Source organism: Oncorhynchus clarkii, chromosome 17 (assembly GCF_045791955.1).
Source record: "Oncorhynchus clarkii lewisi isolate Uvic-CL-2024 chromosome 17, UVic_Ocla_1.0, whole genome shotgun sequence".
Taxonomy (NCBI): Eukaryota; Metazoa; Chordata; class Actinopteri; order Salmoniformes; family Salmonidae; genus Oncorhynchus; species Oncorhynchus clarkii.
Genome location: NC_092163.1, coordinates 73,258,674 through 73,271,323, shown reverse-complemented (window position 1 = coordinate 73,271,323; position 12,650 = coordinate 73,258,674). Strand labels below are relative to the sequence as shown.

At 42.9% G+C, this 12,650-nt stretch overlaps 1 protein-coding gene across 2 annotated transcripts in view; it reads right to left on the bottom strand.

Annotated features, from left to right (window-relative positions):
- Positions 1 to 12,290, bottom strand: part of LOC139371402 (interleukin-17 receptor D-like) — a 59,666-nt gene extending 47,376 nt beyond the window's left edge. Inside the window, exon 1 of one of the 2 annotated variants that reach the window (XM_071111793.1) lies at positions 11,842 to 12,290. In XM_071111793.1, the coding sequence (XP_070967894.1) occupies positions 11,842 to 11,961 (120 nt within the window). In that variant the 5' untranslated portion in view covers positions 11,962 to 12,290. The remainder of the gene's footprint in view (positions 1 to 11,841) is intronic. The other variant, XM_071111794.1, reaches the window with a different exon arrangement.
- Positions 12,291 to 12,650: the final 360 nt, after the last annotated feature.

Here is a 12,650-nt window from a genome sequence, read left to right as displayed (position 1 = left end):
AGAGGAAATCAGCCAAGACCTCAGAAAAACAATTGTAGACCTCCACAAGTCTGGTTCATCCTTGGGAGCAATTTCCAAACGTCTATAGGCACCACGTTCATCTGTACAAACAATAGTATGCAAGTATAAACACAATGGGACCACGCAGCCATCATACCCTTAGGAAGGAGACGCGTTCTGTCTCCTAGAGATTAACGTACTTTGGTGCAAAAAGTGCAAATCAATCCCAGAACAACAGCAAAGGACCTTGTGAAGATGCTGGAGGAAACGGGTACAAAGTATCTACATGTATATCCACAGTAAAACGAGTCCCATATCGACATAACCTGAAAGGCCGCTCAGCAAGGAAGAAGCCACTGCTCCAAAACTGCCAGAAATAACCCAGACTACGGTTTGCAACTGCACATTGGGACGAAGATCGTACTTTTTGGAGAAATGGTCTGATGAAACAAAAATAGAACTGTTTGGCCATAATGACCATTGTTATGTTTGAAGGAAAAAGGGGGGGGCTTGCAAGCCGAAGAACACCATCCCAACCGTGAAGCACGAGGGAGGCAGCATCATGTTGTGGGGATGCTTTGCTGCAGGAAGGACTGGTGCACTTCACAAAATAGATGGCATCATGAGGCTGGAAAATTATGTGGATATATTGAAGCAACATCTCAAGACATAAGTCAGGAAGTTAAAGCTTGGTCGCAAATGGGTCTTCCAGATGAACAATGACCCCAATCTTACTTCCAAAGTTGTGGCAAAATGGCATAAGGACAACAAAGTCAAGGTATTGGAGTGGCCATCGCAAAGCCCTGACTTCAATCCCATAGAAAATTTGTGGGCAGAACTGAAAAAGTGTGTGCGAGCAAGGAGGCCTACCAACCCGACTCAGTTACACCAGCTCTCTCAGGAGGAATGGGCAAATATTCACTCAACTTATTGTGGGAAGCTTGTAGAAGGCTTCCCGAAATGTTTGACCCAAGTTAAACAATTTAAAGGCAATGCTACTAAATACTAATTGAGTGCATGTGAACTTCTGACCCATTGGGAATGTGATGAAAGAAATAAAAGCTTAAATAAATCACTCTCTACTATTATTATGACATTTCACATTCTTAAAATAAGGTGGTGATCCTAAATGACCTAAAACAGGGAATTTTTACTAGGATTAGGAATTGTATGTAAACTTCCGACTTCAACTGTATGTGTGTGCCCTCCTGTGTGCCCTCCTGTGTGCCCTCCTGGAATATGCTTCACTGGAGGCCCAGTTTGCTCCTCTGGTTTAAGAAACCGCTCCATAGACCCCTGTCAAACCTCCATACATTCCCCTCACTGACAGACCAGCCTTAATGGCAATTTAATGGAGGTCTTAAACGTCACATTCATTTTCTGAGAGGATACATTCTAATTTTCTACTTTTTTTGTTCATTTCATCCTGTGTGGATGTAAGAACATGAATAGGCATTTATCACATGAAATCCAGACTAACTTCTCTCTGGTTTTCAGGAATAAGAGGAGGTTGAATAAGTGAACCGTTGCCTTAAAGTTACATTATGTCCATTGGAGCCTAGCATTAATATTCACAATAGACGACAAATGCATTAATATTCCAATAGATTGGTCATGTAGTTGTTAAGTTTCTGTTTCGTTCCCCAGTCAGCCCCATCTAGCCTAAGGTGCCCACATGGAATCAATGATCCAGGTATCAGTTTCCCAAATTTGTGCAATTATACTTCTCCCGGAGCGAGTGTTTTAATGTGAAGGGAGGGCAATTAGAAACATCCTGAAAATGTGGACGTCCTTTCAAACATGAGAGAGAGAGATCAAAAAGCCTCTGAGTCAGCCTGATGAGGAAACAGGGGAAGCGTTGATGTTTAATGCACGTTTGGGACTATAAAAGGTTGCTTTGTGGAGGAGTTCTGTCACACACGTAAGTCATGGAGGGCGGGCGCACACACAAAAACTGAGTATCAAGCTATGACTCCTCCTGACGGTTTTCAGTAATTAGAGAAAAACAAGCAAAACAGAAAAATCACAGGCTTGTATGTTTGGCAAATATACTGTATTTAATTAAATAAAACTATAAACATGCAGTAACTGTATTGCACTCCAAACTATGTAAACGTTGCACAACTCTCATTTCAGTTATTTGAATATAGGCGTAAAACCTATCTGATCATGGACTACTTTCTTGTGACTTGTGCCTCAGTCTGTGACTGGTGTGTACACAGAGAAAACCCAGAGGGGTATGATGGGAGGTACGTGGGGGCACAGAAAGCTCTAGTCTGATGAGGGGCCTCTGCTACACAGCCATTGATCAAATGCTGCAGGCCAGGCAGTCTGTCTGAGCCCAAATGGCACCCTATTCCCTATATAGTACACTACTTTTGACCAGGACCTATGGTTATAAGTAGTGCACTATGTAGAGAATAGTGTGCCATTTGGAACGCATGCTAAGTACGGCTTGATGTTCATCCTTCCCTAGCTTTGTTTTCCTTAATGCCTTTCCTGTTTCACTCCCATCACAATGTCTTTATCCCAAATGGCACCCTTTTCCCTACATACTGCACTACTTTTAACCAGAGCACTATAGGCCCTGGTCAAAAGTAGTGCACTGTACTGGGAATAGGGTGCCATTTGGGATACAAACCATTTGTCGCAGGCCTGCCTCTCAGTCTGAAATACTACCATATGCTATGACATTACTGAGCAAGAACTCATTGGATCTTTTTCGTAAACAGAGGGCCTGTTTTTTACCCGAGGGGAGGCCAGGTTTCTCACACAAACACACATGAGAAAACATGCGCTTAGACACGGAGGAATGAGCACACACACTGAACAACATGTGGGCCTCCTTGGTGTCAGTGAAAGACAAATCCCTGCAGCAGTGAATAATTCCCTACCTACCCTCAGGAGGAGGGATGCCAAGTGAACACATGCGTTTAACACTCAGTTCTATCCTTCCATGAAAGCTGGAGCTTCTCTGTAAAGCTGATGGCTTTTCCAGCTTTGAAACCTTCCCCATCTCTCCCTCACGTAAACCACACACTTCCTACCTCCCTCTCACACTCACTACCTCTCTTCACACACACACACCCCACCTCTCTCTCTCTAACCCCCCACTCTCTCTCTCTCACACACACACACACACCTTCATGTTAAATGGATTTAGGAAGCTCCTGTACAGCTGACCTTCATGGTCGAGCACACGTAGCAGACGGTCGCTGACCCAAAGTCCTACCCAGCAGACGGGCAGAGCATGTCTGCCGAACCCCCTGGTCCATCAAACAGACAGGGACAGAGGGTGTCTGACCCGTCTTGTAGATACACAGACAGGGACCAAGGGTGTCTGACCCGCCTTGTAGATACACAGACAGGGACAGAGAGTGGCTGACCCCCCTGGTAGATACACAGACAGGGACAGAGGGTGTCTGACCCACCTTGTAGATACACAGACAGGGACAGAGGGTGGCTGACCCCCCTTGTAGATACACAGACAGGGACAGAGAGTGTCTGACCACCCTGGTAGATACTAGAGGTCGACCAATTATGATTTTTCAACGCCGATACCGATAATCGGAGGACCAAAAAAGCCGATAGCGATTAATCGGACAATTTTTTATTTATTTATTTCTAATAATGACAATTACAACAATACTGAATTAACACTCAATTTAACTTAATATGATACATCAATCAAATCAATTTAGCCTCAAGTAAATAATGAAACATGTTCAATTTGGTTGAAATAATGCAAAAACAAAGTGTTGGAGAAGAAAGTAAAAGTGCAATATGTGCTATGTAAGAAAGCTAACGTTTCAGTTCCTTGCTCAGAACATATGAAAGCTGGTGGTTCCTTTTAACATGAGTCTTCAATATTCCCAGGTAAGATGTTTTAGGTTGTAGTTATTATAGGAATTATAGGACTATTTCCCTCTATACCATTTGTATTTCATTAACCTTTGACTATTGGATGTTCTTATAGGCCCTTTAGTATTGCCAGTGTAACAGTATAGCTTCCGTCCCTCTCCTCGCTCCTCCCTGGGCTCGAACCAGCAACACAACGACAACAGCCACTCTCGAAGCAGCGTTACCCATGCAGAGCAAGGGGAACAACTACTAGAAGGCTCAGAGCGAGTGACGTTTGAAACGCTATTAGCGCGCGCTAACTAGCTAGCCATTTCACTTCGGTTACACCAGCCTCATCTCGGGAGTTGATAGGCTTGAAGTCATAAACAGCGCAATGCTTGATGCACAACGAAGAGCTGCTGGCAAAACGCAAAGAAAGTGCTGTTTGAATGAATGTTTACGCGCCTGCTTCTGCCTACCACCGCTCAGTCAAATACTTAGATACTTGTATGCTTGTATGCTCAGTCAGATTATATGCAACGCAGGACACGCTAGATAATAGTAATATCATCAACCATGTGTAGTTAACTAGTGATTATGATTGATTGTTTTTTATAAGATAAGTTTAATGCTAGCTAGTAACTTACCTTGGCTTACTGCATTCTCATAACAGGCAGTCTCCTTGTGGAGTGCAAAGAGAAAGAGGCAGGTCGTTATTGCATTGGACTAGTTAACTGTAAGGTTGCAAGATTGGCTCCCCCGAGCTGACACGGTGAACATCTGTCGTTCTGCCCCTGAACAAGGCAGTTAACCCACCGTTCCTAGGCCGTCATTGAAAATAAGAATGTGTTCTTAACGGACTTGCCTAGTTATAATTTTTTTTTTTTTTTAAACGGCAAATAGGCGCCCAAAAATACTGATTTCCGATTGTTATAAAAACTTGAAATCGGCCCTAATTAATCGGCCATTCTGATTAATCGGTCGACCTCTAGTAGATACACAGACAGGGACAGAGGGTGGCTGACCCCCCTTGTAGATACACAGACAGGGACAGAGGGTGTCTGACCCGCCTTGTAGATACACAGACAGGGACAGAGGGTGTCTGACCCGCCTTGTAGATACACAGACAGGGACAGAGGGTGTCTGACCCGCCTTGTAGATACACAGACGGGGACAGAGGGTGTCTGACCCGCCTTGTAGATACACAGACGGGGACAGAGGGTGTCTGACCCCCCTTGTAGATACACAGACTGGGACAGAGGGTGGCTGACCCCCCTTGTAGATACACAGACGTGGACAGAGGGTGGCTGACCCCCCTTGTAGATACACAGACGGGGACAGAGGGTGGCTGACCCCCCTTGTAGATACACAGACGGGGACAGAGGGTGTCTGATCCCCCTTGTAGATACACAGACGGGGACAGAGGGTGGCTGACCCCCCTTGTAGATACACAGACGGGGACAGAGGGTGGCTGACCCCCCTTGTAGATACACAGACGGGGACAGAGGGTGGCTGACCCCCCTTGTAGATACACAGACGGGGACAGAGGGTGTCTGACCCACCTTGTAGATACACAGACCATGGCAGAGCATGGCTGACACTCTAGAAAACACAGCAGACAGGGGCAGAGGGCAGAGGCTGAGACAAATGAACACATCCTCCCAGTGGGATATCTATTCTGTTTTCCATGGCAAGTAGGAGCAGAGAGGGAGAAACCTCATGTCTGGAAGACATTCACTTACTACGGTATTCTGGTCTATTTAAGAATGTTGATTTATATTTGATTGAGGTTAAGAGAGAAGGAAAATGTATGACTGTAGCTGCTGTATAGACATATAATGGTTTCGATTTGACTGACAAGAGTACGAATTCACTTATAAAAAGGGTACAGCTGCTGTAAAGATCAATTGCTATGGTATAAATTCTGTACAATTTATTACCTGGCTCTCATTGATCCACTGTTAGAAAGCTATTAATGCAATGGATTTAACAAATGATTTAGTAATGGATTTAACAATAAATTTAACAATGGATTTACAAATGGATTTAACAGCTTTACGTCACTAAACTACAGGTATTTCCTTAATAAACCATGCCAATGTTCCATCCAAGAATTTGATGAATATGATAATATATTTCCTAATCTTACATTGCTTTGAGCAACTTGCATTTGCCATTCAATAAAAGAGTTTGAACCTGTGTCAAGTTCAAACAGGCCTTTCAAAGGGAGGACGCCATAAAGAAAGGGCAACTACACAACAATAAAACTTCATTTCCTTTTATAGATGAAAAAGAGGAACACAATTCCTTATCATATGTGAAGTCTTGGAATTTCAGGACTATATCGAAGACTATTGGAAGACTCTTGGACTCAATGACTCTTGGAAGACATAGCCTTAAGGTGGACTAAAAGATATCCGATCCTAAGACAATGAACAACAGTAGTAACAAATAAATCCGAAGGTGTTTTTCTAAAGGCGGGACAACTGAGTCATCCAAATGATCCTGATCCACATAATTATGGATATGAATGGCATTCAAATGAAGCCATTTGAAGAGCTGAAGGCTTCCAGTCTGTTCTAGTCCTGACCAGCCAGGTTTAGCTGAGAAAGAGCTGATCACATTACAGACACACCGACAGACAGACAGAGACAGAGCAAGCAAATGTCTGTATGGTGAGGGAGAGTGCTTGTTGGGATATGCAGTGTTGTGCTTCACGCTGTAAGAATGGTCTGTACTACCCTGGGACCTCTATCCAAACCTGGATCCGGCATCCAGGATAATGACAGAGACATCGGCTGTTCCTCTCTTCATGGAAGCCCTAGCACTGATGCCGTAATGACTAAGGCAGGGATGACATTGTAACTAATGTGCATGTAAATACACCCACATCTCTTCCCTACTTACAATGAACTAACGATATGTAACCCTAATTGTTTAACTCAACGAAATAAAAATAGACATTGAGCCACCAACTCCGTCGAGCCACCAACTCCGTCGAGCCACCAACTCCGTCGAGCCACCAACTGCTTAGTGAACACAGTGACAATGAGCACAAGAAAGCAGACCACCGTGGTGTAATCTCACTCTGGGCTCTGGGCCTTCATGTCGTAGTAGTCATAATAAAATGACTGGTCAGTCGGGTCACATTGAAACACAGGAAGGGGACTGCCTTGTACCGTAACCATTTATCTGACTCTTGAGCCTTTGAAGAGAACACTGTGTAATCTCACGCTGGGGTCTGAGTCTTTGGCAGGAAGTAGGAACTTTCCCCTGGATATCAGATCACTGATGAGGTAAAGAGAAAAGAGCAGATAATTGATAGTAATCACTTCAGTCTGTCAGTCAGACACAGTCATTAAAATTGTGTGTGTGTGTGTGTGTGGGGGGGGGGTTCTGTGTGTATTTGTTTGTATATGTGTGCGACGGCGCATGTGTGTCCAAACAATTCCACACGGAAGCTAACTTACAGTATTTCTAATTCTGACCGTTTAATCATTCATTTATTTATTGAATAAAAATTAATTTATAAATGTATTGCGTAAGACCAGACCAGGCACAACAACAGCTAGACTCTGACCGGCCGATCAACACTGCAGTGCAGTACCCTGGGGAGGTGAACAGACATACTGGACTTCTAATTCACTTTTAACATACCTCCCGCTTATCAGGGCCAAACAGCCATTCTTCCCTAGCAGCAGGACTCCCTCCCTCCCTGACAATCAAAGGCAGGCAGTCGTGCATCTGAAAGACCCCGGCCTCATTGAGAAAAGCTCCAGGGCGACGGCTCTGTCCCGATTCAGAGCTAGCCAACCAGGGACTTTCCCACAGAACAGAGACAAAACTGCCTACAAGGTTACGAGCTGGTTGGATGGTTTTCAATGCTGCCTCAAAGAGGTGGAGAGGAATAACTCTAAACCTTGTTACCCCGACACACACACACACACACACACGTGAATCGTGCACATGCGCATGTGCACCATTCGCGTGTGCATACACACACACGTGAAGGGTGCACACACACACACACACACATAGAGACAAACTCACAGAATGAACACACACTCTCTCACTCTCTCTCTCTCTTCTTTCTCCCTCTCTTCGCAGACTGTCAACACTACGAAACAAGCGCACCATCCCTGATATCATTCATCTGCAGCCAGATGTTACAGCCATAAGAAAAAGGGGGAACAAGAGGGTGCTTCTTTCCTTTGAGTAACCTTCAAGCGAAAGTGGATGAAAGGAAAAGGTGTCCCACACGTGCAGTCAAGCCAGGGCTGGTAAGGGATCCCAGGACCACCACTATAAAAGACTTGGCCAGGCCACTGTTTGTGTATGTCTAGGGACATTGTAAAACACTGTCCTTTCTTTTTTTTCTTTCCATCCATTTGTATATCAAGGCATGACTGGGAATCATTGGGACAATGACAGTTGGTGCAAAACACACTCCTGTAGCGTTCCACCACTATTGGGAGGCCGTTCCTAATCTTGCTAGAACAAAAGCGGTACCTGCTGCGTTCCAACCCGGTAGTGACAAACCTATCGATTTTACTTGATTTTGAGCCAATCAGAGAGCACGAACCACCACGTGGGGGAGCCAACCCCAAAAAATAGGGAATTTTTTCCACACATCCAAGGATGAAGCAGTCACACTTCATATGCAATGTAAGCTATGTGATGGTAGCTAGCTAAGTTCACAGACGCAATGCACACAACACTAAATAATTCCCCCTGGCAAACTAACCACTAGTGTTAACATTATAATTAACTCACAATGGATAAGCTCATTTCCATGAAACAGCTGCCTGTGTTAGCTGCAAAGTTAGGGCAGTGTCCTTTGCTAGCTAGTTATGTTGCGCTAGCTAGCAAATATGCTAACGTTAGCTAGCTAGCAAAAAATGTGGCAATGGGCTGGCACTGGCAGTATGGTATTATGGAGAGGGATTTAAATTGTTTTTTCGTCATCTTGCTAGGTAGTTATCTAGCTGTGGCCACCTGGCTAGTATCAACCAGGGCTTTCTACGAAATAGCAACATTAGCGCAGATAGCTACCTAGCTTACATTGGAATCTAGACCATAAACTAATCAACACACACAAACATGCAGTGTCAAACAATGCTACTGCCACCTTCTGGTTTGGAGTATTTTAACAAGGCTGAGTGGCTGACAATTTCCAAGGTCTTTGCTGTGTGAACACAAAAGAGATTCAGGTGCTAAGTACCATTGGAAGGGAAACGTTTGACAATCCTACCAGTATGTCTGAGGTTTAAAACAGAGTAGTACCGTGATTAGTGGTGCTGCTATCAATGTTATTGTTTCCTCTGATTGCATGAGTATCCACATATTAGGAAATACGGCAGACCATTGAAACCAATAATAAAAATCTACCAAATCACAAACAGAACACTATTATTTGTTATTCCAATGAATTAAACATATCAAGCATGTGCAGACCGTTTACTCTTCAAATAGACTAACCTATTTTCCTTATTTCATTTAGTTCTGAAAAACGTTCATGTAAAGTGTGTGTTCTATGCTGGATTTTGAAGCGTTTTAACCAGCCCATAGAGGCAAGGCAAACAACTAGGTCATTGTCCCAGGTGGTGGAGTAAAAATGTATGTGGTTGTAAGCACCAGGGGAAACCAATACGGGTGATTTCACCTGAGTGCGTCCCAAATGGAATACTAATCCGTTTATAGTGCACTACTTTATCTGGTCAAACGTAGTGCACTATATAGGGAATAGGGTGCTATTTGGCACACAACACCAGTCTCAGAATTTGTCCAAGAGACCTGTTATAAACTTTATTGATTGCATTGGTCCTCCAGACTTCCTCTGAAACCTAGGATGCAATTCCCAGATATATCTGTTAAGAAGAAGTTGCAATCTCCAACTGTCTCTTTCAAACTAATATGTTTCGTAGTTTGGCTGATATCACAGTGGCTCCAATTCCACGAACTATAATCATAACTTTACCAGATGTAGGCGAATGGCATTTGATTAAAAGGATTACACAGCTGGTAATATCCATCCAATAAGGAAACCTGGCTTGAGTCGATGTTCTCTTTTTCCTCTCTCTTGTTATTACAGAAATATGGAATATGAATGAAGTTTAGTGTGTATTACAAAAACATCCAAGCAAATCTCCTCTAGAGAGAAATGGGATGGATGGAAATTTTGGCTCATTTTGAAAAATATAAATGAGTAATCTTCATTCTTAGCGAGCCCCTTGGTGAGGCTGTGACAGAATACCGCTGAGAGGCAGGGAGTGAGGGATGGAGGGAGGTAAGGAAGGAGCAGAGTTCCGGAGGATAAGCACTTTAATCCCGAGCCAACCTCTGTCCCACGGGACCTCCAGCAGACTTCTGCTGCCCTCTCAATGGGAGAGAAGCTCCACTGAATTAAAACTCTACGCCAACCTCAACATCCACAAAACAGTATCCTGCCTGATCCTCATTTTATTTTTTTATTTAACCTAGGCAAGTCAGTTAAGAACAAATTCTTATTTACAATGACGGTCTTCACCAGCCAAACCTGGACGAAGCTGGGCCAATTGTACACCATCCCATGGGACTCCCAATCACAGCCGGTTGTGATAAAGCTTGGATCAGTGTTGAAAACTCATATTGCGTGTAGGCTATACACACTCATGTCCAATCACTTTGTTGCCAATATTATGTAAAAGGTTTGAGCTTTTAAGTAGACAATCATGTGGAGGTTTATGTTGTATCAATGGAAGAAAAGTTCAAATGCATATTATAACGAAAACTAAAGCCAGTGTGGGTTCCTCAAAAATAGACTACAAGTGGAGGAGTGTTCTATCATGTTGGCATAAAATATGTAGACTTTTACAGTCCCTTTGAATAAAAAACTACCTGACACCTGTAAGTTTGTGTATTTAAAACTTCAAGTGTTTCTTTTAGCAACTGTTGATTGAGGACTTGCATCCTAAGAGTTGTTTGAAGCAGCTGTTGAGGGGAGATGGCCTGTGCTTGCAAAGAGGAAATGCCAAGAAATTTTAATCGAGCAAACAGTGGCCTGACTTCCTATAGGAAATCACTTCAAAGGCCACCGGGCCCCTAACACAGACAATGCATTACGGGTCAATCTCTCACTCAATAGCACATCAGTCAATCACACAACAAAGAAGCAGCCACTGCCGAGGAAAAGACAACAAACAAAAGCAAGAGATAATACTCAGTCTATTTGATAAATAATACAATTGGGCCATTTTACTCATCCATTTTAAATTCTTATCAGCTTCCTCTACTGAGTCCATGTCTACTCTCACAACATTATAATGACAATTGGCGAGTGAAATGTGACTTGCTCAGGTCAAACACATTGCTGGGTATCTGATAGACCACGGTTTCCCAAACTCGGTTCTGACCCCGTGTACGTTTAGATTTTTGCCCTAGCACTACACAGCTGATTCAAATAATCAAAACTTGATGATACTTTGATTATTGTAATTAGCTGTGCAGTGCTAGGGCAAAAACCAAAACGCGCGCCCAGGACCGGACCGAGTTTGGGCAACCCTGTCACACCACTTCTCACTTTCAACAAGTTTTACCTTCTACAGTTTCCGGTTGTGGTACAAACTGTCTAGTATTGGCTACATTTTTTTCTATTCTGTCCAGCACTGGCTACATTTTGTTCTATTCTGTCCAGTACTGGCTACATTTTGTTCTATTCGTTCCATATCAATGTAACATAGTTGTGTGGATTCGTCATGGGCTTTATTATAAAATATCACTAATCTACAATAATACTGCATATTTAAACCAAAAGTTTCTTACTTCTTGAAGTATCTTCTTGTTACGTTTTTTATTCGCCCAAATTATTTAGAAAAAAATATCTAAATAGCTATAATTTCCACAGCTAGGTTACAAACAACGTCAAAATTGACGTCAGAATAACTCAAGTCTTTTGAACAAGACTTGACACGCACCTACATAACTTCTAAAACACGACGATAGGCTACGTTTGATGATTTTTACCTTATAGTTGCATTTATCCGAGTTTCCTTTCTTGGTGCCAGTCGCCGGTAATGCAGAGTAGTAGTTAAAAAACAGGAATAAAGTTGTGAGTAGGTAAAATAGTCTCGGTCGCGCAGCCATCCCCTCTAGTCCATGAAGACTATCTGTTCAGACTGGAGGTTGAGCCGTCTGACTCAGAATGTTGTTATCTGTGAAGTCCGAGACGGAGTAGTGTTCCCTGCAAGGTGGGGCTGTGGCCCGTAGCAGCCTACCTACAGCTATTGAGAGACCACTACTGAAGTTGGTTGGCAAAAAGTTAGTAGGCTATTTGGCAGGTCCGGTGTTGTGCCGAAAATTTTCCCCCTGCCAGAATTATCCCCCCTTCTAATTTCCTTAATTTTGTGGCTAGAGTCAAATACTTTCTGTGACACAGATGAGAGTCAAATATTTCTACAGAACAAACTTCACGTCAAGATAGGCAACCGAAATTAATAATTAATGTATGTGTGTTATTAAACATAGAGGAGGGAGTAAAATGTTGGCAAGCAATAAACATTTCCGATCAACTATGGCTGAATTTTTATCCTTACAAAAATACAAGTCGAATAAGACACGGGAGAGATGACGAGATGATGAATAGATTTATTTATGGACTAATACAATAATTCAGTAGCGGATTTACAGTTGAAGTTGGAAGTTTACATACACCTTAGCCAAATACATTTAATCTCAGTTTTTCACAATTCCTGACATTTAATCCTAGTAAACATTCTCAGTCTTAGGTCAGTTAGGATCACCACTTTATTTTAAGAATGTGAAATGTCAGAATA